We start from the raw sequence: 27,711 nt of genomic DNA, 5'->3' as shown, positions 1-27,711 counted from the left end.
CATGAACTGAAACACTAGAGTCTGTCTGAAAACAATAAAACACCTTTCTATTGTGAAGGTGGTCAAATTCAGGAACAGCTTGCCCGGAGAAGCTGAGTCATCTCCAGCTGTGGAGATACTGAAAACCCAAATAGACACAGTCCTGGTCTGCCTGTTCCAGGTGACCCTGCTTGAACAGGATTGGACTAGATGATCAAGACGTCCCTTCCAACATAAAAGATTCTGTGAGGAAAAACAACAAACAAAAACTCCAAACAAACAAACAAGAAAAAACCCACACCACAGAAAAAACCCTGAGTGCACAGTGCAGCGGGGAGGCTGGAACCCAAACCTGCCCTCACACTGCTCTCTTACCACAGGTAACCTTCACCTTTGCATGACCACCCCTGCGGCAGCAAACTCTCCTACAACATTACAATTAATTTATCTGTGCTGATGGCATTGAAGGTGTGAAGTAATGCACTACTGCAAGCAAAGCCACTCCACGGTGACACGCACTGTGCTTTTCAGGACATGAGAAAACACCCTGCATACTCACTTTGTGGGAGGTGTGATAAATTGCTCAGGATTAGCACACAAAGTGACAGAGTGCTCAGTGAGGGAAGGAAATAAACAGCCCAAGGAGAAAGAGACAGCTTTATTCAAGGAATTGAAGTGAGGTCTGGAAGGATGAAGCCAGCAGTTGCTTGAGGAGTTGTGTTTCTGAGGAAGTGCAATTCAATCCTTCCTGGCATAACACACTCAAGACAAAATTGCTGCTGGGGCCAGCAGGTTTGTTCCAACTGAGAAGGGTCCCTCCTTGCTCTCCACCCAACCCAGCAGGGCTCTGACCAGCTCCACACTGGGTGCCTGTTCTTCCCTCATAAATGGATCTTTCCAGAGCTGCAAAGTGCCCGCACAAGGATACTAGCAGAAGCTGCTGTCCTGGCTCTCTGCAGGAGTTCATACACCACCTCTTTTCCCAGGGTGAGCCAGAACATACCAACCAAAAAAAAAAAATGGGCTCTGTGGTACAGCTGGTCTTTTCCCCAACACACGCTTTGATGTAGGGCGAACACACTCTAGTGGGCTTCCCTCCAGCCAGAGCCTTGACTGGGCGATGCCCAAGCCAGCTTGAGTGTTACAGGGACTGGTCAGCACTGTCTGGTGGGGAGACCCATGACTGTGATGGACCTGTTCCTCTTGTGAGAATAGGCCCAGGCACCACCCAGGGCAAATGTAACCTTCCTGTGCCCAGCAACGTCCCTCCATAAACAAAAGCTTACAGCTTGGCTTACAGCCAAGTCAAAGGAAATTAGATTCCAAAAAGAATCAACCCTGGTGGATCAGTACCATGGCTTTGCTGGCTACACTGGAGCAGCTGCTTTCAACCAGCCTGAATACCACTGTCCCACAAGCCACGGGCACTCACTGTCACTGGTGAACATTGATCATGCAATGAGTAGTAACAGTTGCTCTGCTGGCACTGGACTGGGTTTTGCAGTTTCCTCTTTCACTGGCAAGGCAAAGGCCAAGCAGGCTGCTTCCCAGGTGCTCAGTTCTTCCATCGGATTTGCTAAAAGAGAGAACGAGACATGGCTAACGTCAGTGCTGAACACAGATTCCTCAGGGGCCAAGTTAACAACTCCCAATCCCTGATAAGGACAACTATGTCCAGAGGTGCTACTTCCATCAGTTTCACCCTTCATTCCTACACTGAATGCAACCCCAAACATAAGAATAGCTTCCCAGCAGGGATAAAAAGCATGTAGGACAGCCATGCCCTTACACTTGATCTATGGCCATTTCTGATGAGAGTCTCTGGAAGAAAAAGTAGGCGTTTCTTACCATGTTGTTGAGAATGCTGTTTATCTTCTCTTCATCTGCAGAGCCTCGCTCCACCTTGCATTTATACGCTGTCAGCTGGATGCGATCCTTCAGATCCCTATACGTCTAGATAAACAGCAAAACCAGTACCCAGCTGAGTGGAGAGGACACTTCCATAGACAGATGGTGCCCTGTAGATGAGCAGGGCAACTCTTCAATTGCCCCTCAAGTTCCCACCACAACACAATTCCACAGCACAAATGGTAGAAGCCACTCTCGTGGCTCACTTGGCTTCCACTGGGAACTGTATCACTGCTCCCAGGCCACAGCAGTAAACAAACTGCACAGACACATGACAACAGGGGCACACGGCAGAGCAGGAAAGCCAGGGAGAAAAAGCAGGCTCTTGTCCCATGTCTTCACACACGCAGCAGGGACCTACCTCAATGACAACATCATGGCACTTGTATTTGGTGGCGAGGTTCAACCGTGTCTCCACATCCTCCACCAGGCGCACATACTCCTGCAGCACCTGTGAGGGAAGGAAGAGCATCTCAGCTCTGTTCTGCAGGTACATCCTGCCTCGTTATCTCAACCGCAGTCACAAAGCCTTTCAAGATAGCTGGTCGCACAGACTTGACCCCTTCCTTCTCACTGCAGTAAGTAATGAGGACAAGACAGCTCAGGACCCCAGAGGCAGTAAAATTTTGTTCACAAAGCTCAGAATCATAGGCTACCTCATTCCTCTAGATTAGGTTAGCCATTGCCAGCCAGATTAAGCCTAAGAACAGCTCATGTAGCAAGCAAAGGTGGCAATGCACTGCGGGGAGAAAGCTGCCACACTGCTCTACGTCTGCTGTCACTCTTGCAGTCAGACCCAGGACTCAGCCCTCACTACCACCCACCCACCAATGCACAGGTCACTCAGCTGAGGGCTGTGCCCTCCAGCAGCTTGACAAGCCGTTCTCCCACTCCCAGCTAGGAAGCAGCTCCCTTGGGGAATCATTCACACCTCAAATCCCAAAAAAGAGCAGGGGGACATAAGCAGCAATTCCTTGCACACCTGCACAGGAGCACTGTTCCTCTGCAAGATCTCCACCACCCGATGGAAGCCAATAGGTGCCTTCTTCTTGGTGTAGCCCAGCCAGTTCTGAAATGAGAGCCAAACCCTACGTTAATCCTAAAGGGCAATCCCTCCATCCACAAGAAAATGTTTTCCCTTGGTGCCAGCAAGGTACACCACCAGCCACCACATGCACCACTGGCAGAGCCTTTCACGCAGTGGCTGGGCATAGGTTGGCAGCAAACCCTTTGGTGACAAAGCACGAGGGCAGCCCCCTTCTCTGACCTTGCTGCTGCAGCCAAGCCAGGCCCAGCAGAGGTCTTAGGCAGGAAGAGGAGGAACATATCAACACTCAGCAGCAGAGGTGCTGGGCCCTGCTGAAATAAAACAAGTCTGTCTGGTAACTCCAGAACAAGCCAGCTATCAGTAGTGGATATCAGAACTTGGAACTGAGTCCCCAGCAAGACCTTCCACAGCTCACCTTGGTGGTGAAGAGGGCATCCACATCGTCCCAGGCTCGCAGCTTGGCACGGGCAGCCAGGGCAGTCAGCACATACTGCTTATCAGGAATCTGCAAGGCAGAAAGCTGCAGTCAGAGCACTAGCACAGCTCAGAAGGCCTGGGTGGGTTGGACAGGAATGGCATCTGCCCCCACCCCTGTCAGGACCCACACCAATAGCCAGGTAAGGAGGTGAGATGCTGCCTGAGGCCAGGGCCAGCACTGTAGAGAGCAGGAAGCAGAGATTTCCAAGTGCTGCTGCAGCCAGGGTACACTCAGTGAAAGCCTCCACATGGCTCCCCACTTGCCTTTCTAAGCCTCTAGAATGGCCCTGCTCAAGGAGAATGCCATGCCCCCCTCCATATCTCAGTGCTGAGCCCCCCAAACTCCTCCTGCCCAGCTCCCTCACCAAATACAATTTGTCTGCCTGCATTTTCAGCTAGTGCTGCCACAACAGCAGGAGATTCACGTACCTTAAATGTTTTCTTCAGGTTAGTCGGGCTGCTGAATGTTCCCTACAGAGAGCAGACAAGTCAGTGTAAATTCAGCAAGAAAGGCCACAGGAGAGGTTCAGATACCTGTTGTAAGGCATTTGCCTTGCACAGGGTAGAATCTCCCTAAGTTTCTACTGCTTTTTGCTCATGTCAGTGCCACAGGAGGAATAGCTGGCAGAAGAAAGCAACTATGCCACCCCATTAGCTCTCCAGTTTGGTTTCCCCTATATCTGTACCTGGTGCACCACCAGCACTTCCAAGACCTGTATCACACACGTCAGCCTCATGGGAATAAAGGTCAATTCTGACTCCTTGGAGCCAGAAGTAAAAGACAGCTGTTTCTAGGAGGCAGGTCCCTGACAGGCTGTCCCAGGTTGAATGTCCCATCTTAGAGCATAAAACTCCAAACCGGTCCCAGATGGGCAAGTGGAACTGGGTTCCTCCAGATCTGTCGGCAGGATGAAATGTGACCTCCATCCCCTTCTTTCCTTAATGTCTCCCAGTTTAACCACCCCACATATTGAGGGCTACACAGATGGGATGTAACCCTTCTCTTCTCCCACTTCTTCATCCTCACCTCAGCCTCTGTGTAGTGGTAGAAACAGGAATAGAAGAGGGTGGTCACTAGCGGCATATTGAGAATTGAAGCTTTGCGAGGATATTTCTGAAATATCTCTGACTGCCCAGCTGCCTCCAAGCGGCGATCATTGGCCTGTGGAAACAGGAAGACAGAAAGGCTGAACATGAGCCAGGGCAACTGCCCAACCCATCTGCGGGGTAAAGACCTGGGGAGAGTGTTGTGATAGCAAGGCTCACGCACAGCTTCAACATGCCATGAAGTCTTAGGTCTGGTATTTCACGTGTGCCTGGCACAGCAGCTTGGATAGCAGTTAAACTACAGTAGCCAGGGTAGGCTGGTTAGATCCAAAGTGGTATAAATCAGGGACAGACAGAGATCTCACAGCGAGTCCCAACCACCTCCCGACCAGCAAGGAAGATTTCATACCTCAATGATGATCTGTCGCTCCAACAGGGTATAATGGTCTTGGATGTGGGAGGTATCCTCAGCTGAAAATGGCAGCCTAGCCAGACACAGAGGAAGGAGACACTGTCAGCAGCTCTTAACACAGTGCACTTAGAAGGATGCTCTTCTCTACCAAACATGTTCCCCACTGGCAGAGATGTAGAGAACACCTCCCATTCTCCTCAACCTGAGTGGCTCCTGCCTCGTTGCCCTCTCCAACTGGCTCTCTTCTAGACAGGCTCCAGAGAAGGAAAAATTATGTGGCATCTCTCACAGAACACCCTAAAGATAGTGCTACCAATTTCTTTCAGTGTTTAGGCACCCGAGCTTTCATCCTTCACAACCTGAAGGGTCAATGATCAGCAGGTCCCTGAAGCATCTTTGTCTCCAAGTAAGCATCAAAAGCTGCTGGACTAGTGATCACTACAAATTCTTCCTCTCTGGTCTACATTGTGTCCACAACACCCCACTCCCACTGAGGCAAAACCAACATCAGCTCTCAAAATACATGAGCTGTGGCACCGGGACAGAGATCTGATTTTCTTACTACCACCTTCTGTGAAGCATCCACATCCCTCCCACCCTCTTGCATTTTTTCTTACCCAATGCAGCCTTTCAGAAATTCCCTCCTTTTTTCTACATCCTGGATGTTCAAATGTTCCCGGTACTGGGACAGCTGGAAGGAGGGGAAAAGAAGCAAATCTCACAGATTTGGGAGACACAGGACTCCAGAGGGCAAAATGGGGATGCAAATCTCTTGCCTGACTATGAGACACCCTGCAGCCTGCCTCCCCCTACCCACTGTACTCCCTCTTCACTGAGGAAAGGGAGCTTCTGCTCCTGGGAATACTCACAGCAACTTCCTCAGTCCGGTCTAGGAACCTGCAAAAGGGAATGAACAGGTATTTACTTGGAGGCAGGTTCCTATGAGCGTGCTTAGCCCCACCACAAAGCTGGGCAAGAGCCTCACCTCAGCAGATCCAGAAGCATCTTCTGCTCACCCGACTCTTTGAGGAAATGGATCAGATGACACAAGGCCACCTGCCGCACCTCCAGCTCCCGAAACAAAATCTCTGCAGGAAAAGAGATACATACAGGTGGGTAAAGTAAGTTAGCAGTACCAAGCTAGAGTGGGCTAAGCATGGTGCATAGAGTTGCAAGCCATTGGCAGGATTCAACCACCTTATCCTGTCTCAAAGCACAGTCTTAGAGGAAAGAGCTCAGAACAAGAGCCCATTCACTAGGCTGCCACCTGAATTCACAGCAGTGTGCTACCGCTATAGATTCATTTTCATTCGCCCCATCACAACCACTGCTTAAAGCTCCTCTCTGGGGCCTTTACAGGCATCACCATCTCCCCTCCCATGTTACACTTGCTGCAAAAATATTTAACGCTCAGTAAAACAGCAATACACCAGATGTTCTCTTTGTGACTTGCACCCAGTGAAAGAACTATCCCCTCTGCCCTTAACTGACACACTATAGAAATCCTGGCCCCAGTCACACTTACCCCTCCTTAGTGTCCGTTTCAGGAATATCAGGACCTGTGAGCACAGAAAGGCAGTTCTTAGCTGACCAGACCAGCCTTCACCAGAATCAAGACAGACAGCAAACTGGTCAAGGCCTGTGGAAGCTTTTGCAAAGGGCCTCTGAAGACACAGCTCTGAACTGAATTCTGCTACCCACTAGACACAGGACAAGCAGTGAGCCAGGGACACAGCCTGGATGCCTGCCTAAGCTCCTGCGCTGGAGCTTAGAAAAGTGAGACCAAGATTTACAAAGAAAATCCTTTCCGTGAGAGATCCAAGGGCTTAAAGGACACGGATGAGGGAAGCTCTGAGGGTCCCATTTGCTGCCTGATGCTTTAGAAGCCAAATAAACTGGAGAGGTCTCTCAAATCTTCTGTGCTGCAATGAACAGATTAACTTCAGCCATCAAGAAGTTGCTGCAAAGGTCTATAAGGCTGAAGGATCAGGTTCCTTGTTATTAACCTGGCATGAATTCTGTGGAGCATCAGAAAGCCAGCAAGAATATGGAACTTCTCAGTCTTAAGCTTTACCACTTTTCAGTAACTTCTTGGTTTTAAGTAAAGAATAACATCCCATCTTGCAAGACCAGGTGGCCAACTGACTGCATTCACACAAGCTCCCTCTGTGGTGTCACCATGGAAGTCCTAGCCCTATATTGCCCCAGCAGGACTCACAGCTGTAATGACATTCCCATCGTTCCCTGCCACAGCTTCATCCAAGAGCACCAGCTTGTCTTGCAGGGAGCGAAATCTCTCTAGAGAGCAGACCTGGAGATAGAGGAGGTATAAGTAGTTGTAAAGCATATCAGAAGTACTACCTATCATTCCCCCATAAGCCAGTCCACAACATGAATAACTGCTCTCCCAACTAGCAGAGAACTTATTTAGCTGAAACCACGTGCTCCATGATCCCAGCAAATCTGCCCACAGGAGCTGCCAAGTTAGCACTCATTACTGTCCAGGCTAGGACAGCAGACATTGCACATTCAGCACCAACACCCTTATAACAAGGCAAAACTTCCTCACACGCCACAAACCACCAGCCTTGAGAAGAGGAAGGAGCTTTGTAGGGCCCTTTCCACAGAAGTTGTAAGACTCTTTCTCCTTTCTTCCTACCCCATAACTGTGGCCTCTCTCAGCCTTTAGTTCACCTTAGCCTTTGAGGAGACACATGCAGTGTGAAACCACAAGCTCCCTGTGTGCTCACTGAAAATGGATGCAGTCGAGACTAAGAATCCAGCTCCAGTGTAACCAAGGTTGCTTCTTCCTCTCTTCATTTGCCACCAACTAAGAAAGGAAGTAAAGCCCCACACCAGATTTTTTTCTGTAAACCCAGCCCAAGGGAGCAGAAAGAGTAGAGAGGGACACAGTGGTACAGATACCTCCTTGTCAGAGCCTAGCTGAGGGGATGACTCAAGTAAAAAAATGCTACAAAACCGTGAAGGTCTCCTGTTACTCCTTAGCTGGTGTGATCCTAGCACTCTGTCACCTGGCAAGGCAGCAGACAGGCAAAGCACCCTCCCCACTACATGCTGCAGACAGCACAGATCCCCTCCCTGCTCCTGGAACAGCCAGGAGTACTGGGAAGTGTGCAACAGCTTAGGACCACCCACCCTCCATCTCTTGCAAGCAGGTGGGAAAGTCCTTACCTTGCCCCTTTGCATCCGCCTGACTGTATCTTTGGGGCTCCAGTCACTGCTGTAATCCTGCCACAAGAAAAATAAAGAGCTTTCAAGCTGCAAGAGACTGCATCACGCCAGCAATTCCCAAGCTGCTTTCTACTTGTGCTGGATCAGACTGATGGCCCACGTGTGACTTCTCAGACTTAGCATTCAGCTGCTCCAAGAGGTTGTTAGGAGGATGTGTCCCTACCGCGTTCACATGCAGATGCTGGGCCCTCAGACCCTGCATGATGGTGGGGACAGAAGCTGGAGGCTCAGACGTTAATGCAGTCTTTCTATTGCCTCAGTAAGGTCCCTAGTCATACCCTTTATAAGAAGTGCACTTCAACAGATTGTCCTCCTTGCAAATTGTGCTGGTTTGACTGAAAATGAGTTAATTTTCTTCATGCACTTAGAAACATTTATTTTTTATAGCTAGCATGGTCATTATTTAGAGTTAGTTCAAGAACAAGAGATAAAAGCCTGGAAAAGAGTTAATGTTTTTAATTGCTCTGGTCTGAGAGCCAAGGACATTCTGAGCCCTCTGCCCACAGGTGTGAGGCATCAAGGAAGGGGGCATGGATGGGGCAGAGCTTGACTGACATCCAGACTCATCAATAAGAATATTCCATCCCATCAGCGTCATGCTTCATATTTAAGGAAACTTGGGAGCTTCTGGTCTCTCTCTCGCTTATTTGCTCTCTTTGTTGGAGTCAGGACAGTTTGGGGGACTTCTCTTTGGGACTTTCTTTAGTTTGGCCTTTTGCCATCCTGCCATTTGCAGAGGCCTCTGGGCCTTTCTGTCTTTTCACTCTATTCTCTCTCTGGGATCGGCTGTTGGCACCAAGTGCTGCTCAGTGTGGATGGAGTTCGTGGGGAATTACATTGAGTATCTTTTATTTTATATTCTATTTCTATTATATATACATATTTACTAGTAGTGTATTAGTATTTTGTTATTTTATTAAACTCTGTTTATCTCAGTCTAAGTTTCTCCCCTTTTGATTCTCTCCCCTGTTTGGGAGGTGGGGAGGAGGGTGAGTGAGCAGCTATCGTGGTTATATTGCTAGCTCAGGTTAAACCATAACACAAATTAAAGCCCGATGTTGCTTTCACAAGGACAAACAAAATACATGCAAAACTGAGAAACCCAAAACTGAAGGGGAAGGAGTCAATTTCTAGCTACAATTTGGACAGATTTCTGCCGGTGAGCCTTCCACAGCAGCGTGGAAACCACAGGGACAACAGCCTCATGCAAGTGCCTGGAGAGTCGCACAGGACTAGTACAATGTGACAAGAGCACTGAACCCTGTAGCTACACCATCTGAAGTAATATGCTACCACTGCTGCAACAACCAGAGTTCTTTCTCTGCAGACACCACATTCTGGAAGCATTGGATAAGACGTGGTGGTGGCCTGAACCACTCCTGAACTCAGGCTCCAAGAAGGCATCTGAGTCTTTGTGAGGCACTCAAGCCAGTGACTGTAATTCAGTCCTCTGCCTCAAAAGAGCCAGAAAAAGGGAGTAATCAGAACCAGCTGTGAGGGTATTGAATTTTAAATTCATTGAAAGCTTACTGAAAGCCCAAGTCTCAGTAAAAAAAGGGCTGACCCAGTCCTACTAGGGGAAAACTGCACGTAAGTCTCTCAAGTCAATATCTAGCTGAGTGTCAAATGTCCTGAGCACCAGGGTTCCCTACAGCACCTCTGGTCAGAGAAAGCTCCTCAGCCTGTCACTGTCAGAGCTGCCACCAACTGTCCCTTCATTGCTCCACCCCACTTAACAATACTCCTACCTGTTTTTAAGGGACTATACCACCCTTCTCCTTCCTACTTCCCTGCCCCTGCAGGCACAGAACACAACAGGGCACAGTTATTTCTCCTGCTGCGCTTTCAGGAAGTGCTGCCTGTTAGGTTAGGTGATTAATGACTAATCAACATAAACCTGACAACCTCGTAGAGGATCAAATGGCCAAGGACAGGTGGAGAAAACTCAGTAACCTAATCAGTGCAGTCTGAGCACACTGACTTGGCCACTCAGTGTCACCATCAAATAAGACAGATTAGGTCATTTCATTACCTGTTGTGTAAAACCCTCCAAGATGAGTAAACCAAAAACAACTTTCTCCAAACACCATGCAACCCTACAGAGGTACAGGACTTAGTATGAGACGCAGGGAAATGATGTCCTAAAAGGATTTTGTAAGTGTGTGAGGCTTGTTAGAGAAGTTTATGGGAAAGACAAAAAGCAAGGAAAGGGAGGGATCAAAATAAATTGGTCAGGAACAAGCATGGGAAAATAAGAGGAAAAAGGGGCCATAGGGTGCCAGCCAAGTTTAAACAAGCAGCTAGTTCCTGTGCCTGTCTGACTAAGCCCTGAAATAGATCACTGCAGTCTTATATTCCCATTAAATTATATATTTAACCACCTTCTGTGTGGGTGGGCTCTCTATTCCAAGTGTATGCGTTTGTATGAACACTAGTGAACACAAACTCAACCAGCCAGTGAGTGGAATAAACAGCCTGAGTACCAGGAACCAGAATGGGAGCATGAAGTCCAGGGGCTCAAGGGTCCAGGTGCCAGCAACTGGAAAAGAAAGGGGTCTGGGATTCAGCTACAAAACAAACTGGATGTGTAAGACCAGCTACTGGAGAGACCCATAGAATGTGTGTACGCTCCACTAGCGGAATTCAGTCCTGGTCAGACAGAAAGGAGGCTCAGGATCACGCTCAAGTGTTGTTTGCTTATGTGTCTGTTGGTTTCTGTTTGCATCAGGCTGTGTGGGCAGCTGTGTTAGTGCTGTGCATGTCTGTATCTGTTTGGAATATGTGTTCCATCCTGTTACTGGAGGGACAGGGAGACATGGACCACAACCTCAAATCTGTAATAGTGGGAGGAATCCACCTGGTTCCAAAATCCACTAGATTCTGCAACACCTAACACTGGCTATCTGCAAGAAGAACATTCCTGCCAACTGGAATTCCACCTCTGTGCAGCTCCCTCTGTGCTGTCCCAGTGACTCATGAACAAGAATTTTAAAAGCCTTTAGATGTAAAAAAAAAATTAAAAAGCACACATGATGCCAATTCATCTGACCCAGCATGAAAGCAGTTTACAGGCAAAGCACTATTTAGAAATCCTTTTAATAAAGACTGCTCAGCCATTCATTAGAACAAGTAACCAAGACCCCCAGCAAAACTCCCTAGTTCCAAGCAAAAGCGGAAAACACCTGAATTACTCTAAGGCTGCATTTTGCAGCTCCCTGTCCTACCTGCATTGCCCTCTGCTGTCTGAAATAGCAATTAATCACTTCCCAAGAAACCAACAGAGCAGGAACTTCTCCTGGCGGTACTCTGATGTCAGCACTCTACAAACACAGGCTGCTCACCTTGTACTCAGCTTTCGGTCTGCGCAGCTCTGGGGCGTAGTTTTTAACTCCTGTGTCAGAGAGGGCTGAGAGGGAAAGGCAAAGCTAAGTAGCGCATCAAAATCCTGATTCACATCCACTTCCAAAAACACCCTTTTCTTGGTTTTTGTGGAAGAAGACCCAAACTCAGGCAACAAATGGCAACACAAAGTTGCTCTAAACCCAACAGTCATCGTTGTACATAAGCAGATCAGCCCAAGCCATCATGCTAATTTGTTCTCTTCTATGCTGAATAACTTTCAGACAACCCAGGTTTCAGGTCCCCTTTCTGCCACATAAGGAAGACGACACTTCCCTTTTTTTTTGGAAACGCTTTGGTTTAAGTAAATCTGCACCTCTCCTAAAATTAGGTGGGGATTCAAAACTTACCATCTGAAAGGGACTGGAAACTTGGAAGTTTGTTTCGTCCTGAAATCAAAGCAAACACTAATGAGAGACAGTCTCTTCACCAGCAACATTTCTTGCAGAGGAAACACAAACCTAGACTGCAAGCCAGTACGCTGCAGCTACGCTACTGTGGAATGAGCCACTCTGTATAGCAATTCACACTACACTGGCAGAGCTGAGGCTCACTTGCGGTCTAAGCCTTTGAAGTTGTCCGTGGCATCACAAACCACATCACACCCTGGTCCGACCTGCCCTCCTGTTTCTGAGGCCAGGGGAGGTGAGAAAGCCTGAATTCACCCATCTACCTGCAGAGCAGAGGCTCAAGCACACAGCGCTAGGCCATGGCAACATGGACAGCTTCGTTCACCAGGGTTGAGATTTGGATGCCTTTCGTTATCACTGTATATCAAAGTTGAGAGTAGAAAAAACACCCCAGAGAGAGAGAGAGAGAGACAAATGAAAGCTGGTTTGTTGTCTGGCTGTGAGACAACAGAGCTGAACTCTTGCAAGCTGTGTAGGTCTCCCTATGGCCTGCTGTGCTGTTCTCCCTCTAACCAGATATGCTACCATTGCTGCTGCCATGTGTTTGTTGAACCAACTACAGCATTAACAACAGCCAGCTGAGCTCCAAATAAAGAATAATCAACCTGTCTATCATACTGAAGATAAAATGAGGGGCACAGGGGTCGAGCCAGTCCCTTTGTAACTTTCTCTTTTCCACCAAACAGACTGCTGTACAGTGCTGTGCTCTACCTTGCTGTTCTATGGAGTCTGGCTTTTAAGACGCCATAATCTCCAAAGCCCCCTCCTGTACCACAAGAGCATGCAATCTTCTGCATGAGACCATCTCCAATTTCTGACCAGTGATACACTCTCACACTAAGGAGAGATCTCAGCTTCCCTGCTTTGCAATTAATACACTTAAGATAAAATGATTTTTGTAAGATAACACAATTGCCTCTTGACACTCTTGAGGGAAAAGCCATTTGTCCATATTGTACAAGATGAACCTTACCTTTGAATAGGCTGCTTAGGGAGTAGGAAGAAACTTGTTTTGGTAAAGCAGCATAAGAAGAAGAGCCCTTCTGTAGGCTGGAGTCTCGGCCCTCCAGCGAGCTGTTGCTACTGGAGGCTGTCTCTTTGATGGACCAGGAGATACCTATGTGCAGACAGAGGTCATTTATAACAGAGAAAGAGAAAACCAGTCTGTAAAGAACGATCTTACGGCACAGCAGGATGTTACTAAGTGTGTCCTGGTCAGTTCTGTACTAGCACATCCCGATACCTTTGACCCTTGGCACTAAGTAGATGCAGCACACAGGATCCCAATCTTGTGTAATACTGCTTGTTAAACAGTTGTGCATTGTCCTCCAGAAATGGTTATTTCAGCAGTATTGTACAGCTGTTTATGGCTTTCATAAAAAAAAAGTATAGATCACCAAACATTTACATGTTGTTGCATGTAGTAAAGCATAATCCTTGCTCTAAAGGTACAGAGCAAGACAGAGAATCCCGGGCTTACCTCAAATTACAGATGCATTAAGAGCGTAACTGCCTGAACACTGGAACACTAAGATAGTTTTGCTCCCCATGCACACAAAACAGCTATCAATGTGCATATGCTGCTGGCAGCGATGCATATGTCTCCCTCCTGTGTCTCCAGACACAGCTTTCCCTTCTTTTCAAGCAGCTGCACAACACGCACATTTTAGGACAGGGTGAAAGAGCAAAAAAGCTGATAGGTAGAGACCTCAGATGAGAAAGAAACAGCCTGAATCAGAAGGAGGAGCAACAGCACAGGACAAAAAGAACAGACTGTTGAAGGTCCTCTGGGTGATCCAAATGTAAATTTTCACTGTTTGGCACCAGCTAGCAAGTGCCACATAGTGTGTGGGTCCTGAACTCCAAAGTGTGGCAGACAGTATTGTGCGTGTGTCATGAGATCATTCCAATCATCACTAAAACCGCATTTGCTTAATGCTTACAATTCCCTTTCAAACTTCAAGCATAAGGGTCAGTCTACAAACACACAACCTTGGAATATCTCCTTAAAGTGCTGTGTGGACAAAGCACAGATAATTTTATGGGGTGCTACTTCAGGCAGCAGTATGACGGAAATGATCACGTAGAATCTCGCAGGCCAGGTGAGTATGATGAATATCAAGCCATAACCTCCAAAATATCTGCTCTAAGATGGGCTACATATTGGGAAAAACACAATGAACTCCCTTCACTTGTGTGAACACTTTTATGTAATTTGGGCTTCTGCTCACTCTCTTTTCAGTAGATCCACACAGGTAAATCAAGTGGCTCACAATGTGACCTGAGGAGGCTAGAATTAGAATAGATACACAGGATTTGATAGCAAGTAGCACTCCTGATCTCAACTAAAACGACATTATTTAAGTGGTAATTTTAAACTCCCTCTGCCTCAAGGATAACTTGCAGTACCTCTGCACTTACTTCCCACAGGTTCTCCGCTCCAGCTGACTCTCTCAAGGTCGTCATCGTCATCATCATCGACGATATCCCGAAGGCTATTCACTGCCCGTTTGGATTCTTTTAGCTATGACGAAACGTAAGAGCTTGCATAAAAACCAGCCATGTTGCAGAGTGTGTTTTGTTTCCTATTACTCTCGAACAATCTCCCTCAGAACTCCGAGCACAGCTTCTTCAGCTTGCACCACATCTTCTGGAGAGGATATTTTGTGCCTGTGGGTGCCATTCCTCACCACGGGGGATGCAAAGGCCACTGACACCTACACAGACACTGCCAGCTCAAACAGCAGGAGATGCAGACGGGTGCACAGGCGTGGCAACACGGTCCTAACGGGACACCGGAGTGGGTGCTGGGGGGGGCGAACCGGGAGCCCCCAGCGGCCTCCACACAGGGAGGAGGGAGCGCCCTGCCCTTCCCTCCCTCGGAGCGCGGAGGAAGCGCCAGGACAAGGCCCGGGCTCAGACGGCCGTGCGGGGTCCTGCCCGGGGGAGTCAGGCCGGGCCGCGGTGCCCCTGCAGACCTGGGACCGGACCCTACCTGCGAGAGCTCGTCATCCTCGTCGTCGAAGGTGAAGGCCCGGAACTTGGAGCTGTGCCAGTACTCCTCCTCGTCCGCCCGCGCCCTGCTCATCTGCAACGGCACCGCGCGGCTGCCTGAGGGCAGCGGCTGTCTGCGGGGAATCACGTCCCGTGTCCCGGCTCCCGGCCCCGCCCCGCCGCCCCCCGGCCCCGCTCACCTTCCCGCGCCAGGCGCCGCCACCGGCCGGGCACGGAGGGGGGGGACAGGGCGGCTGCCGCAGGGCACGCTGGGACACGTAGTCCCCCCCGCCGCGGCCCGGCCCGGCGTTTCTCCGCTCGCGCACTACGAGTACCGACGTGCCCTGCGCGCCGCCACCGCGCCCGGACTACAGGTCCCAGGGGGCCGCGCCGGGCGCTGCGGTGTTTGGTGTCGAGCTGCTGGCAGCTGGGTTCGGGGCGGCTGCGAGGGGTGGCGTGGCCGGCTCCGGGGGCTGTCGGCCGGTGGGGACAGAGGAGGAGCCCGTGGGCCGAGGCAGCGCGGCGGAACCAAGAAGCGAGGCGGGGCGGGGAAGGAAGGAAGGAAGGAAGGGCGCCGGAAGGGACCGTGCCGGTGGCGGAAGCCGGGAGGTGGCGCGGCGGCCGGCGGTTCTAGCAGTTTCCACGGGCGGTCGGTGCGGAGGAGGCGGCGGCGGCGGTCCCGATGGCCAAGTGGGGCGAGGGAGACCCGCGCTGGATCGTCGAGCAGCGGGCGGACGCCACCAACGTCAACAACTGGCACTGGTGAGCGGGGCGGCCCCGCCCGCCGGCGCTGAGACCCGCCCGGGCCGCCCCGCGGGAGACCCCGAGCGCAGGGGGGCTGCGGGGCCGGTGTCCCGGGGAGCGGTTCTCCCTTGTCCCCTCCCCTACGTGCGTGTTGGTGCTGAGGTGGCGGTGTCCGGGCTGATGCCCCGGGAAGGCCCTACCTCCGTATGCGGGGGGGGTGCCCGAGCTGCTGTGTTGGAGGCGCCGGGGAACGCCTGGGGCCGTGTGTGTGCCTGTGCGGTGGAGCGGGGCAGGCAGGGAGGCTCTGGGGCGAGCCCCGGGAGTCCTGCCGTGTGCTGGCAGTGCCCCAGTGCCCCAGTTCCTCACTGCGCCCGGTTTTCCTGCAGGACGGAGCGAGATGCCTCCAACTGGTCCACAGAGAGGCTGAAAACCCTGCTTCTGCCTGTCAGAGTGGAGAGTGAGGAGGGGGCATGTGAGGTGACAGAAGTGAGCAAACTGGATGGAGAGGCCTCCATTAACAACCGCAAAGGGAAGCTTATCTTCTTCTATGAGTGGGCTATCAAGCTGGCATGGACAGGTGAGTGATATTCTCTCCTCCTGTTTCAAGGCCAGACTCAAGTATAATACTAAACATAAGGATACTTAACTGATTTAGGAAGTAATAATAAAGGGAAGTGTTGTATTGTGATACAGCACAAGTTTATTTTTACAGCAACCAGGGTAAGAAATGTTGATCTGAACAACATAATTTTAATTGCAGGCACCTCAAAGACAGGAGTGAAATACAAAGGTTATGTGGAGATTCCTAATCTCTCAGATGAAAATGATGTTGATGAAGTTGAGGTAAGTACAGCTAAAGGTTAATACTACTGGCTGTGTGGCTGTTCTAACAGGAATCCTTACAGCATTAGTATGTCCTTCAACGTTCCCTTTTTTAGAACATTTGCTTTAACTTTTTTAGTGTTAAAGACTGTTTAAATTAATAGAATCACAGAATGGTTTGGGTTGGAAGGAACCTTATCATCCAGTTCCAACATCTCTGCCATGGGCAGAGTCACCTTCCACTAGACCAGGTTGCTCAAAGCCCCATTCAGCCTGGCCTTGAACACTTCCAGGGATGGGGCATCCACAGCTTCTCTGGGCAACCTGCTCCAGTGTCTCACCACTCTCACAGTAACTTATATCTAATCTAAATCTGCTCTCTTTCAGTTTGAAACTGTTAACCCTCATCCTGTCGTTATACTCCCTGGTAAAGGGTCCCTCCCCATCATGTTGTACCTTTATCAAATTCATTCATGTCTTCTAGATAGCAGATGAAGCTGTTTGGGTACATGCATACGTTACTATAGGCTGAGAGATTAAGTGAAAGATAATCAACTGCACTGCTGCTTGTAAAAGAGTTTATTTGAAGTCTAACGTGATCTTGAATTGAGTAATAAAAGGACCGTGCAAGTATGGCTTTGTTAATCAGCACTTGTCCTTGTTTAGATCCATGTCAGCCTTGCTAAAGACGAGCCTGACACTAACTTGAAGACCCTGATGAAGCAAGAGGGTGCAAAAAAAATTAGAGATGCAATGAAAACTTACATCAGCACTCTCAAAACAGGTATGTAACTGAAAGGGAGATGTGTTATGGGAATCCATGTGGGCTAATGCTAAAGAAGACATGGGGGTAACGAGAGAGTGAATATTGCTTCTTCACTCCATTTCAATGGGAAGGTAACAAAGCAACAGCGGTAACTTTTCTGTCTCTTTTGAAATAGTTGGCATTTGGCAAGAAGCACTTCTTCTGTCTCTAGACACTGTAGAGCAGCCCAGAAATATTGTTTTTGGTGATAACCCTATAATAAAGAGCATTTCTGGATTTATATCTTAAAACTGAGAATGTCCATCACACACTGAAGCTTAGCTATAGAGAAAGTAAAGCCAGTAAAATGTGTTTGATACCCTAGTGACACAGAGCATCAGTCACTGCATGTTGCACAATCTGGCCTTTAGTTTGCTTACTTCCCTGGAAGGTGATATCTTTGTTCTAGTTTGTTGTTTTTTCTCCTTTGCCACACTAATGAAAGTATCTAGTGTTATTTGAATTTGAGAATAATTTGCAACTGGAATTGCTCAGCAGGTTTTGTTGGTGCCATTGAATGATCTATCTCAGCATCTGGATTAAAAGTATTTTTTAGAAGATAAATCTGATTCCAGCAGTTGGAGTTAAGTCGGTGTGCTTTGGTTGAGTTTAGCTTTGCTCTCTAGTACAGTCTGGGAATGCAACAGTTGCTTTTTTTTTATCCATTTACCTCTATTACACGACACGTGCTAGATACTCAACTTCTGCTTTTTTGTATAAACCACCACTGACTGCTGTTTTTCCAGGGTCAAATTTCTGTACCTATGTTTTTTTTCAGGTCTTTTAGTGTTCCAGGTGGGAGATGTAGTCGCCCAGTGTATGATGAGAATATTATTCGGGAAGAACTGTATGCTCTTGTGGGCTGCAATAGATAAGAATAGGTGGGAACTAAGTATTGCAGGATACAAGAATATACACGTATAATAAAATTCTGCTATGTAATGGAATTTTGCTAGTTTGAACAGATAAAGAGGAAGGAGAAACATCAAACTGTTTTATAATTGCTAAATGCAGAAGTGATAGATCTGGAGAAGAAACAAAATGCTGAAAGAGGGTGGAGCTTCTGGTGGAGTTAAAGTGCTAGAACTGCTGCACAGGGCACTGGTGAGACCTTCCCTGGGTTTCTGTGTGTAGGCCTGGCATCTCATGTCAAAAAAAATTAATGGAAGATGGAATTGGAAGTAACTTTATTCTGTACTGCGATATGAGAAATGGAGAACCAGTTGGAGAAGAAATGGAAGCACTTGGTTTAGTTTGTCTGAAAGTATTTGAGATGTGATTGCTGTTTATATTAGAGCAAGGGTGTCAAACTCATTTTCACCTGGAGCCACATCAGCCTCATGGTTGCCTTCAAAAGGCCAAATGTAATTTTAGGACTTTATAAATGTAGGACTAGCTACATTTATACAGTCCTGGGATTACATTTGGCCCTTTGAAGGCAACCGCGAGGCTGATGTGACCCCAGGTGAAAATGAGTTTGACATCCCTATATTAGAGAGTGAGAGAGGAAAAAAGCTACATAAGAGTAAGGCTAACATTCATATGAGAGCAACATGTGGAAGATAGTGATTGATATGTCTGGGCTGGGAAGAGGAGGTAAACTCCTGTTAGTGGAGGCAGTTTCTGATATGGCCTTTGGTGGAGAGTAGAGAGGGCAAGAAGAATTAATTTATTGTAAAAAGAGGTCTGTTTACTTTTTAAAAAACTTTCAGGTTACAGGTGCTAGCAAGAGCAGGGGAGAAACGAGGAAGCACTTTTTGACTGTGTATTTCAAAGAACAGTTTAAAAGTTTTACTTGGTCTTCAGTTAGTTTCATGGACACATTCCTGTCTTTCCAGAATTCACCCAGGGCATGATTTTGCCCACAGTGAATGGTGAACATATGGACACAACACCTCCGGTGGCTCCTAAAGCAGAAGACCGCAAGGTAAATAAAACTGTGCAAACATGGTTTTGGATCTCTGAAGACAGGTACACAGTATTAGATTCTGGGGCTTACAAAACCAACATATGCTGTTTATAGGAGAGAAATATATATAATTATAATACATACACATTATAGGAGTTACACAGATATTCAGGATTTGGCAATCTGTGGTGTAGGCCTGACTGGTTTTGATTTGCAGCACATGATATTTCTTAATGCAAGCAGAGCAATCTACTTCTTACACTCAAATATGGTTGTATCTAATTATGTTTTTACCAAAGGCCTTTGTTACTTTCTCTTGCATACATGAACCACTTGTTGAATTTTTTGTGGAAAAAAGTATGTGTGTGGTTTTTTTGCTTGTTGTTTTGCTAGACGGCCACTGGCAGCAGTCCTGCCACATCGCAGTCTAAATCCATAGGAGTCAAGATCCCTACATGCAAGATCAGCTTGAAGGACACCTTTTTAACATCTCCTGAAGAGCTCTACAGGGTGTTTGTTACTCAGGAGGTAATGCCAGGCTTGTTCTGAGAATTGTTCTTTGCACATAAGAGGTTGTTCCTAAGAAGCTTTTCAAGGCATTCTGTAGGATACTCACAATCCACGAGAGTGGAACAAGAAGGCTGGTCTGGAGAACAGTTGCTTGAAGCTCATGTACGCATCTTTTCACGCAGCTGACAAGAGGGGATTAATGCCAGCCAGAAGCCAGTTGCAGAGTGCTGTCAGCACCTCTCTGTACGTGTATCACTTACTGCATGTGGTCAGATCTCTTGGGTTTTACAGCTGTGTGCATTTGGGCTTTGTTTTGTTTTTTCCTTTTAAGGTTAGGTGGTCTCAAAATGTACTTTGGGAATAGCTTTCACTCTCTTGCACGCTATTACATAAGTTTAAGGAGAGCAACATAGTATTATTGTTTAGCATGGTCTTAGTCTTTTCTTCCTCCTTTTTTTTTTCTTTTCAAAAGGGGCAAAAAATATGACCTTTTCTTAGAACTAGGTTTCATTAAGGAATGAACAGAGTAAATAAAAGTGTGGCTTACAGAACGCTGCACAGAGTGTGAAAGTGAGTGGTTCTTTTCCCTTGGCAGGCAGAATGCTGCTGTAATAGCTATGACCTTGCTTTCCTGGCCAGGGCAGCGGTTTTGTCTTTTCTTGAAGACCTTACACTATTCACTTACCTCCTAATACAGAACTTATGTAGCTGAGTGGGAGGCATTAGGCAACAAGCTTGCAAGCAGATGATGTCAGGTAATACAGGTTTCCTCCTGAATTTTTTTCAGATGGTCCAAGCTTTCACCCACGCACAAGCCACCTTGGAAGCTGATAAAGGAGGCAAGTTCCAGTTGCTGGATGGCAGTGTCACAGGAGAGTTTGTTGACCTAGTAAGTATTGACAAGTGCTGGTGTGTCTTGCTCAAGGGCAGCCTTTTTATTTTTGAGGTATCAATTCTGTAACAATGCTTAATTTAGCTAATTATGGAGTTCTACCTGGTGCCCAATAGTTATCTGTAATTGTTGTGGCTATCGAAGCATTCCTTATGGCATGGAGTAATGTATGGGATTTCAGTCTGGGGAGAAAATGTCTTCCAGTCATGCATCTGCCCTGTCTTTGTGTAATTTTTTATTTTTTTTACTTACTTATTAGGCAGGTGAGGGCTGGTAAAAATAATGACTGGCCCTTTTTAGCCCTCCTGCCACTAAAGTCTTGTGGACAGGGACACTGTCTCAGTGTTTGGAGCTGTACTGTGGCCTGCCTTCCTAGAAGAGGAGTGGAAGGAAAAGGACACAAAACCTCTTTTCCTCTATGTGTGTGTTTCTCAAGGCATGTCTAAGGCTTCAGATCAACACAATTCTAGCTGTTTTCTATTAGACTGTGGGATTTGCAAAAAATTGCTACTCAGTCTTTCTCTCTTTTCAAGGTCCCTGAGAAGCAACTTGTTATGAAATGGAGATTTAAATCTTGGCCAGCTGGTAAGTAGTCCAAAAATGGACTATAGTGTTACAGCCCTTGCCTGTGTTTGAAGGATTCCAGCCCCATTTGCCACGCTGCACTCTGGCTCGTGACTGGGGAACACACAGTTTTGTGGGAACTGCACCAGCCTTATCCCAGCTTCATATCCCACATGATCAGGTCAGAATCATCCGCCACCACTTAGAACAGCAGCCAGGGATTAGGAATTATGAAGTAGCAGTTTGCTCAGCTGTGGCTGCAACTGCTTCAAACCCCACAAAGAGGGAGCCCTCTCCTCGCTCTGTTTCTGAGGAAGGCCCGCAGCTGTCATAAATGGATCCTCTGGGAAGGATCCTGAGGAGTCTTTTAAGGGGTGCTGTGTGAGAAGAGGAGCAGAATAGCTCTTTGGGGCAGCATATGATATACTGCACACTGCTGACAGATTTGCTTTGGTTCCTCTAGGGCACTTCGCAACAATTACCTTGAACTTCACTGACAAAGGTGGCGAGACAGAGGTGTGCTTGGAAGGCAAGGGCATTCCTGCCAGTGAGGAAGAAAGAACAAAGCAAGGCTGGCAGCGCTACTACTTTGAGGGCATTAAACAGACATTTGGCTATGGCGCCCGCTTGTTTTAATACCAGTTGCTGGGAAGGCTCTGCCTTGAAGACTCTGTCACGTGGACTGATACATTTCTCTCCTGTCCATTTCTAATCTTGGCCCTGCTGCCGAGTAAAGTTGGATGACAGGTGATGAGGATGGCAATTGAGCAGCACCACTTTCAGTCCCTCACTGCTTTGTGCATGTCTCGTGCTGCAGGGGATTCTCTTACATGTACATACTTCTATTGCTAAATAAACCTAACTTAAAAAAAACACTGTGGAACTTGTGTCCTCAGATCGGCTTGAGTTCAAAGGGTTGGTTGATAGGCTTAAGGAGGGATCTGCCTGAAAAAACACCGATCAATGAGGAGTGCTGGTCTCAATGTGGCTTACTCCTCACTTCTGGGGGAGTAAAGAGCATGAGCCTGATGCAGTTTTTAGTTAGAGCAGCTGCTCATTTTCTCTCTGCTTTTGATCTGCCGCTAATAAGTGTTTCCAACCCTTCCCATTTCTGAAGAGATCTAAGATCCTGTTCAAGCTATTCCTTTCCTCCCTTGCATGTGCCCTTCCTCAACACAATCCTTTCTTACACTAGCCTGCTGTAAAAGAATGCTGATCATTTAGTCACCTGATGTCCAGGGCAGTCAGCAAACCACTGCTAGGGAAAGTCCCACCTACAAAACAGTTCTAGCAGGTTCTCTGGGGCCCAGGGTCAGCCACCTCCAAGAGGGTCAGGCCAAAGCAAACTAGTCTCAATGGGGGTGGGATTTATTCCTGTAACATAAACAAGGTGCACTACTTTTGCCTGACCCCACTTCAGCTGTTGCTTTGGCTGGTGACAAAGGGAAAACTACTCATTCTCTCCAGCTAATATGGTTAGGTCCCAGGGTTGTCTTCTAAAGCAGTGGACTTGTTTATACGATAGGGAGCAAATCTAGTTCTGGTCAGAAGTGTCAATCCGTTTAACCTCATGGGTGACTGAAGTGCTTAGTTTTTCCCTTTGAGGCATGAGCGTCTCTTGCATAGTGTGTTTTCTGCAGAGCACTGCTAGTAAGTAGTGTTATTGGCTGTCAATTAGTGTTTTGGGGATTTTTTTTTTTTAAATCTGAATGCCACAGTGTAGCCATCCCTTTCAGTAGAGTAGACAGCAAAAATCTTCAGTGCCTGTTTTAAAAAACCAAATGTAATTGTTTGAGTTGCCTTTTAAACTATGGAGAGCATTTCTAGCCTTTTCCTTTTGCTATTCTGAAGTGATTATTCATGGTAAAGTGTGTACAGACATCAAGAGTGCAGTATGAAACTAAGTTCTGTATTGTGTACTTACCCCTGTGCTCGTCTGTGATCGCAGAGGAAGCTGTACGAAGAGCGGGCAACTGTAGGTGCTGTAGGGCTTCCATATATCCTGTGAGGCTGTCTTCTTAAAGTACTGTCTTGCTGGGAAACGGGTTGCAGGCATTTTGCCAGGATTCTTATGCACCAATGAACTATGGCCTACGTTTGGTAGGCTGTGGGAGTGTAACGTGGTGTAAGCACACCGATGTCACTGTGCAGCATGCATGTTTGGTTTTCTGTTTGGGAAACCTTGAACAACAGGGCTAGTGTGTTCACAGCCAAGGCAAGGGCTTTGGTAAGAGAGGAGCATTATGTGAAAACTGAAGAAACGAGCTCATTCTAAATTAACTCGAGACAAACTCGACAGCTGGATCATGATGTCCTCACTGTGCTTGGGCAGCCCGGCCGGCAGCGAGCCGTGCTGCGGCAGCAGCAGCAGTGCTCTCTGCAGCGGGGCTGCGCTGTCTCAGCTGGGCAAAGGCAGCAGAAGGCAGCCCTGTTAATCACCTGCTGCTGGAAGGTTAGGAAGTGGGACAGGAAGGCAGCTGATGTGGAATTTTAATTGCCTTCCTTTCATCACAACCAGGGTTTACTTTGGGCATCCTGCTGCTACTCTAATAGGACACGCTTTGGCCTCAGCCAGCAACCCACATTCATGGGGCTCACGGACTCAGGGCTTTGCTCAGAGGCTGTTTGAGGGCTCTTCTTCCTGCAAAACTGGCTGCCCCGAGTTATGGTGCTGCTGTGCCAGCTGGCTCCCTGCCCCTCTGGCTGGAAATTGCCATCCCCACAGCAGTACAACAGGCTGTGTAGCGGTGTAGCCGTGCCTTGGCTGCCGTTCACAATTGAGTCTATTGGACTAACCTGCCAGAGAAGGAAAGCTTGAGCTAAAAGGGCAGGCTGTGAGCTAGTGCCCAGCCTGAGGCATGGAGCGTGTCAGGATACACCAACTGACATGGCATAGCAGTGGTAATGCCTTATACCATTTCAGCCCTTTACTTGGCGGAGGTGATCGGAGCCTTAAGTTGCTGCATGCCCTGCGCTGGTCTCCGCGCTATCTCCACCTGCTTGCTGTGAAGAGACCCTCTACTTCAGCTACAGCTAACATCTGGTGCAGCTCTACAGATGCTAATGGAAAACCCCAGACTTTTGATTTACTTGGAAGTGTCAGGAGAGCTGGACACGCTTTGCAGTCCTTCAGCTATATAAGGGAGGGAGGGCCATATAAGATGAGGAAGAAAAATGAGGTCCAGTGTACTCCTGCCCAAAGGCTTTTCAAGAATCTGAACTGACACATAATAAGAAGGAAAGTCTTGTGAATTAAATAAAACAAAGGTTAAAAAAAACCAGAAAACAGTGAATTTTTCACAGTGATGAGAGGTCAGAGGTGGATGTTAGCTGGCTACACACTTATGACGCACATGGAGATGAGGAAGGAACAACTATCAAACAAGAGACTATGGGATCCCAGACAAAGGGGTCACGGAACACATTTAGTGGATTCTGGAATTCCTTGCAGCTGGTGTTATGGTACCGCTAAAAATTTACATGGATTCAGAACAGGAGTGGAAAAATTTGTGGAAGAATAAAGCAACCAGGGGCTATTAAACAGAATGACCATCACATCTGGCTCAAGAAACCTCTTGGCCGTCAGCTGGTGGCAACAAGGGAAGTGCTTCAGGGAAACAGTGACACGTGTTGATTGCTGTCAGACTGGATGCTGGCTTAAGTGGACTGGTGTTGTGAGTCACTTGGCCATTTCTTGTGTAGTTTGATCATTTATGTATGTGAAACTATGGAAAAATAAGGCCACAAAACAAAGAGACTGAAAGCCCCTCGCCTAAGTAACCATTAAAATTGCTTTGAAACATCGTCTCAACCCTACTTCAATGGCAAAATGGGAAGAACTTATATAAAATACCTTTTAAAAAAGCTAAAGTAAAAGTAGTTGGATGTTTCCCACATGACAGGGCCTGATGCGGTTTACCCTAGAAGACTTACATGGGAAAGTGGAGCAATTTTTCAGAATTCAGTGAGGAATAGAGCTGGGGAGAGAGAGAAGTGAAAGCCAAGGGAATTGTGCAGTCTGCTCTAGGTGAACCTGCTTTAGCAGGTGGGTTGGACTGGATGATCTCCAGAGGTCCCTTCCAACCACAACCATTCTGTGATTCTGTGAATTACATCAGTTGGCAACATCAATTAATGAGAAGATACCGAAAAATGCAGTCAGTAACCTGTAAATCAGGTAAAAAGTAATGACCAGCACACCTGTATAACTGCTACATCAAGCACAAATATCAAGTCAACCTGATGCCTTTCTTTGGCAATATCTGGGCTTTATTAAGACTTTAGGCAATGCTTTATATGTAAATAAGGGAAGGCCTAATAGAGCTGTAATAAATCCAGTGTGTTTCAATATAGAAGATAATATAACTTATAACTTTAAAGTCCAAAATAATTTACATCACCACTGGTGCTGTAAAACACTTAGAAGACAAGTTTAGGATTGAAAATGATCTTTACCAAGTAGAAAAGTGAGTATATTTGACCTCACTGAACTGCAAAGTTTTACACTGAGGCAGAAACCACCAGTAATGTGTACAAGAGGGGAAGCAACAGGCTTGGCAGCACAAATGTGAAGGATCACAGTATCACAGTATCACAGTATGTTTGGGATTGGAAGGGACCTCAAAAGATCATCTAGTCCAATCCCCCTGCTGGAGCAGGAACGCTTAGGTGAGGTCGCACAGGAACATGTCCAGGCGGGTTTTGAATGTCTCCAGGGAAGGAGACTCCACAACCTCCCTGGGCAGCCTGTTCCAGTGCTCTGTCACCCTCACCATGAAGAAGTTTTTTCTCAAATTTAAGTGGAACCTCTTGTGTTCCAGCTTGATCCCATTACCCCTTGTCCTATCATTGTTTGCCACCGAGAAGAGCCTGGCTTCATCCTCATGACACTCACCCTTTATATATTTATAAACATTAATGAGGTCCCCCCTTTGTCTCCTCTTCTCCAAACTAAAGAGACCCAGCTCCCTCAGCCTTTCTTTATAAGGGAGGTGCTCCACTCCCTTAATCATCTTCGTTGCCCTACGCTGGACCCTCTCCAGCAGTTCCCTGTCCTTCTGGAACTGAGGGGCCCAGAACTGGACACAATATTCCAGATGTGGTCTCACCAGGGCGGAGTAGAGGGGAAGGAGGACCTCTCTCGATCTACTAGCCACCCCCCTTCTAATACACCCCAGGATGCCATTGGCATCAAGGATGTTTAAGCTGGGCAGGTTATGGTGAATTTTCAAACAAACTTAAATGTAAAACATCATGGAGGAGAACAAAAGCTGCCTGGGCAGGCTGGGGTTTGTAGGTCTTGTGAAGAAGTCTTTCCATATAGCATTAAGAAAGCCCCAGATAAGACCCCGTGACTTCAGTTCTGGGCTCCATATTTCAAGAAAGATGCAAATGACTTGGAGCAAGCCCAGCGGTGGACAAGGAGACTGACTGGAGGTCTATAAGTATGGTTTCTGAGGAAAGCTTGAAATAATTGCATTTGCTTAGTCTAGAGAAGAGCAGGTGGAAGAGAAGCAGGAGCACAATGATAGGGAGCACAATGATAAAATTCAGAAAAACATGAGAGTTAGGAGCAAGTAAGGCAATAATATGCTCTCTGTGACCACTGCAGATAAGATGCAGTGGGCTTAAAATAAAGTAGGAAGGATTTAGACTGGCAGCTACTAAAATATTTCTCCCTGCAGGAACAGTAAAGCTGAGGGTTACAGTGGCATCTCTGTCACTGGAGAGCTTGAAGGCCAGGAGAGAGCGGGATCTATTGGTGAGGAACGATTTGCACGCATCCCATGGCAGGAACACATAGTTTCTCAAGACCTCATCTAAATCCTTTTTCTGTGGTATATCCTGTGTGCGAAGGCTGAGATGCTTGGGGGGGGCAGGCTGGCTTTCTCCTGGCTCTTCAGAAACCTCCTGAAACTCCCTGCTGCTGCCGCTCAGCTCCCACAGCACAGACTAGCCCAGCTGGGGTCAGGGCTGGCAGGGTCCCTTTACAGACCAGGAACAGGGTGACCTGAAAGGCTTTTTTCTCTCCAAACCTTCAGTTTTAGCTTGAAGTCCACAGACCATGACAACATCACTTTGCTCTTTTCTAGGCTAAGGCCAAACCTTGCAGTTCAGGTCTGCTCCGCAGGCTTTGACCAAACATTTGGCCTGACATTATCACCCACTGTCTTCTTCTCCCAAAGCTGCTCCGTCTGCTCCCAGCTGGGCTTTTTGTTTTATTTTGCAATAAGCAAATTCTTGGAGCAGGAGCCCTGTAAAAAAGCAGACAGCGAATGGGATCTCTGTTGCTGTATATATGTTTCTATGACATCTTATATTCATCCCTGAGAGGTACACTCACTCCATATGTCCCCATGGCAGCTGACCCCACACTCGAGCCTTCAAGGTGTCATTTGCAGTCAAGAGGTCTTTGCACAGCTTGCTCCTGACTTGTCTGGCGCCAAGAGAAGAGGTCAGCAGGAACAAACACATGGTGACCCTTATGGCCAGCAAAATCTGGGGACAGCTCCTTCTGCATACAAACTAACTCAGCTGCA

At 47.6% G+C, this 27,711-nt stretch overlaps 2 protein-coding genes across 3 annotated transcripts; one reads left to right on the top strand and one right to left on the bottom strand.

The window, feature by feature from the left end:
• Positions 1 to 622: 622 nt before the first annotated feature.
• On the bottom strand, positions 623 to 15,255 carry VIPAS39 (VPS33B interacting protein, apical-basolateral polarity regulator, spe-39 homolog). Of its 2 annotated transcripts, none has more exons than XM_065063813.1 (20): positions 15,127 to 15,255; positions 14,928 to 15,020; positions 14,342 to 14,456; positions 12,906 to 13,049; positions 11,873 to 11,911; positions 11,465 to 11,529; positions 8,064 to 8,120; positions 7,090 to 7,182; positions 6,397 to 6,430; positions 5,857 to 5,959; positions 5,741 to 5,768; positions 5,489 to 5,562; positions 4,869 to 4,944; positions 4,440 to 4,574; positions 3,842 to 3,883; positions 3,351 to 3,440; positions 2,870 to 2,956; positions 2,249 to 2,338; positions 1,828 to 1,932; positions 623 to 1,555 (listed from the first exon to the last, which is right to left on the bottom strand). In XM_065063813.1, exons 2-20 carry the CDS (start codon positions 15,018 to 15,020, stop codon positions 1,535 to 1,537), a joined length of 1,491 nt encoding a protein of 496 aa, XP_064919885.1. In that variant the 5' UTR covers positions 15,127 to 15,255; the 3' UTR covers positions 623 to 1,534. The 2 variants fall into 2 exon arrangements, with proteins under 2 accessions (XP_064919885.1, XP_064919884.1); XM_065063812.1 differs by having other exon boundaries at positions 14,354 to 14,456; positions 15,127 to 15,215.
• Positions 15,256 to 15,431: 176 nt separating this feature from the next.
• Positions 15,432 to 23,095, top strand: AHSA1 (activator of HSP90 ATPase activity 1). The gene is made up of 9 exons (XM_065063817.1): positions 15,432 to 15,688; positions 16,057 to 16,247; positions 16,431 to 16,513; positions 17,159 to 17,276; positions 19,136 to 19,224; positions 19,600 to 19,734; positions 20,504 to 20,605; positions 21,142 to 21,193; positions 21,636 to 23,095. The coding sequence occupies exons 1-9, from the start codon at positions 15,609 to 15,611 to the stop codon at positions 21,806 to 21,808; spliced, it is 1,023 nt and encodes a 340-aa protein (XP_064919889.1). The 5' UTR covers positions 15,432 to 15,608; the 3' UTR covers positions 21,809 to 23,095.
• Positions 23,096 to 27,711: the final 4,616 nt, after the last annotated feature.

Source organism: Columba livia, chromosome 5, assembly GCF_036013475.1.
Source record: "Columba livia isolate bColLiv1 breed racing homer chromosome 5, bColLiv1.pat.W.v2, whole genome shotgun sequence".
NCBI classification, from domain to species: domain Eukaryota; kingdom Metazoa; phylum Chordata; class Aves; order Columbiformes; family Columbidae; genus Columba; species Columba livia.
The sequence above is the reverse complement of the archived record's forward strand: the minus strand, read 5'-3'. Positions and strand labels throughout refer to the sequence as shown.

What these genes read in the sequence shown, in the direction of transcription:
- AHSA1 (XM_065063817.1), top strand. Translation starts at nt 15,609, where the DNA reads ATGGCCAAGTGGGGCGAGGGAGACCCGCGCTGGATCGTCGAGCAGCGG. An exon ending in CTAAAGCAGAAGACCGCAAG is followed by an intron (nt 19,225 to 19,599) that starts GTAAATAAAACT and finishes TTGTTTTGCTAG; the next exon opens with ACGGCCACTGGCAGCAGTCC. An exon ending in ATTTAAATCTTGGCCAGCTG is followed by an intron (nt 21,194 to 21,635) that starts GTAAGTAGTCCA and finishes TGGTTCCTCTAG; the next exon opens with GGCACTTCGCAACAATTACC.
- VIPAS39 (XM_065063813.1), bottom strand. Translation starts at nt 15,020, where the DNA reads ATGAGCAGGGCGCGGGCGGACGAGGAGGAGTACTGGCACAGCTCCAAG. An exon ending in TTTCCAGTCCCTTTCAGATG is followed by an intron (nt 11,530 to 11,872) that starts GTAAGTTTTGAA and finishes TTTCCCTCTCAG; the next exon opens with CCCTCTCTGACACAGGAGTT. An exon ending in TTTCTGAAAGGCTGCATTGG is followed by an intron (nt 4,945 to 5,488) that starts GTAAGAAAAAAT and finishes GTGTCTGGCTAG; the next exon opens with GCTGCCATTTTCAGCTGAGG.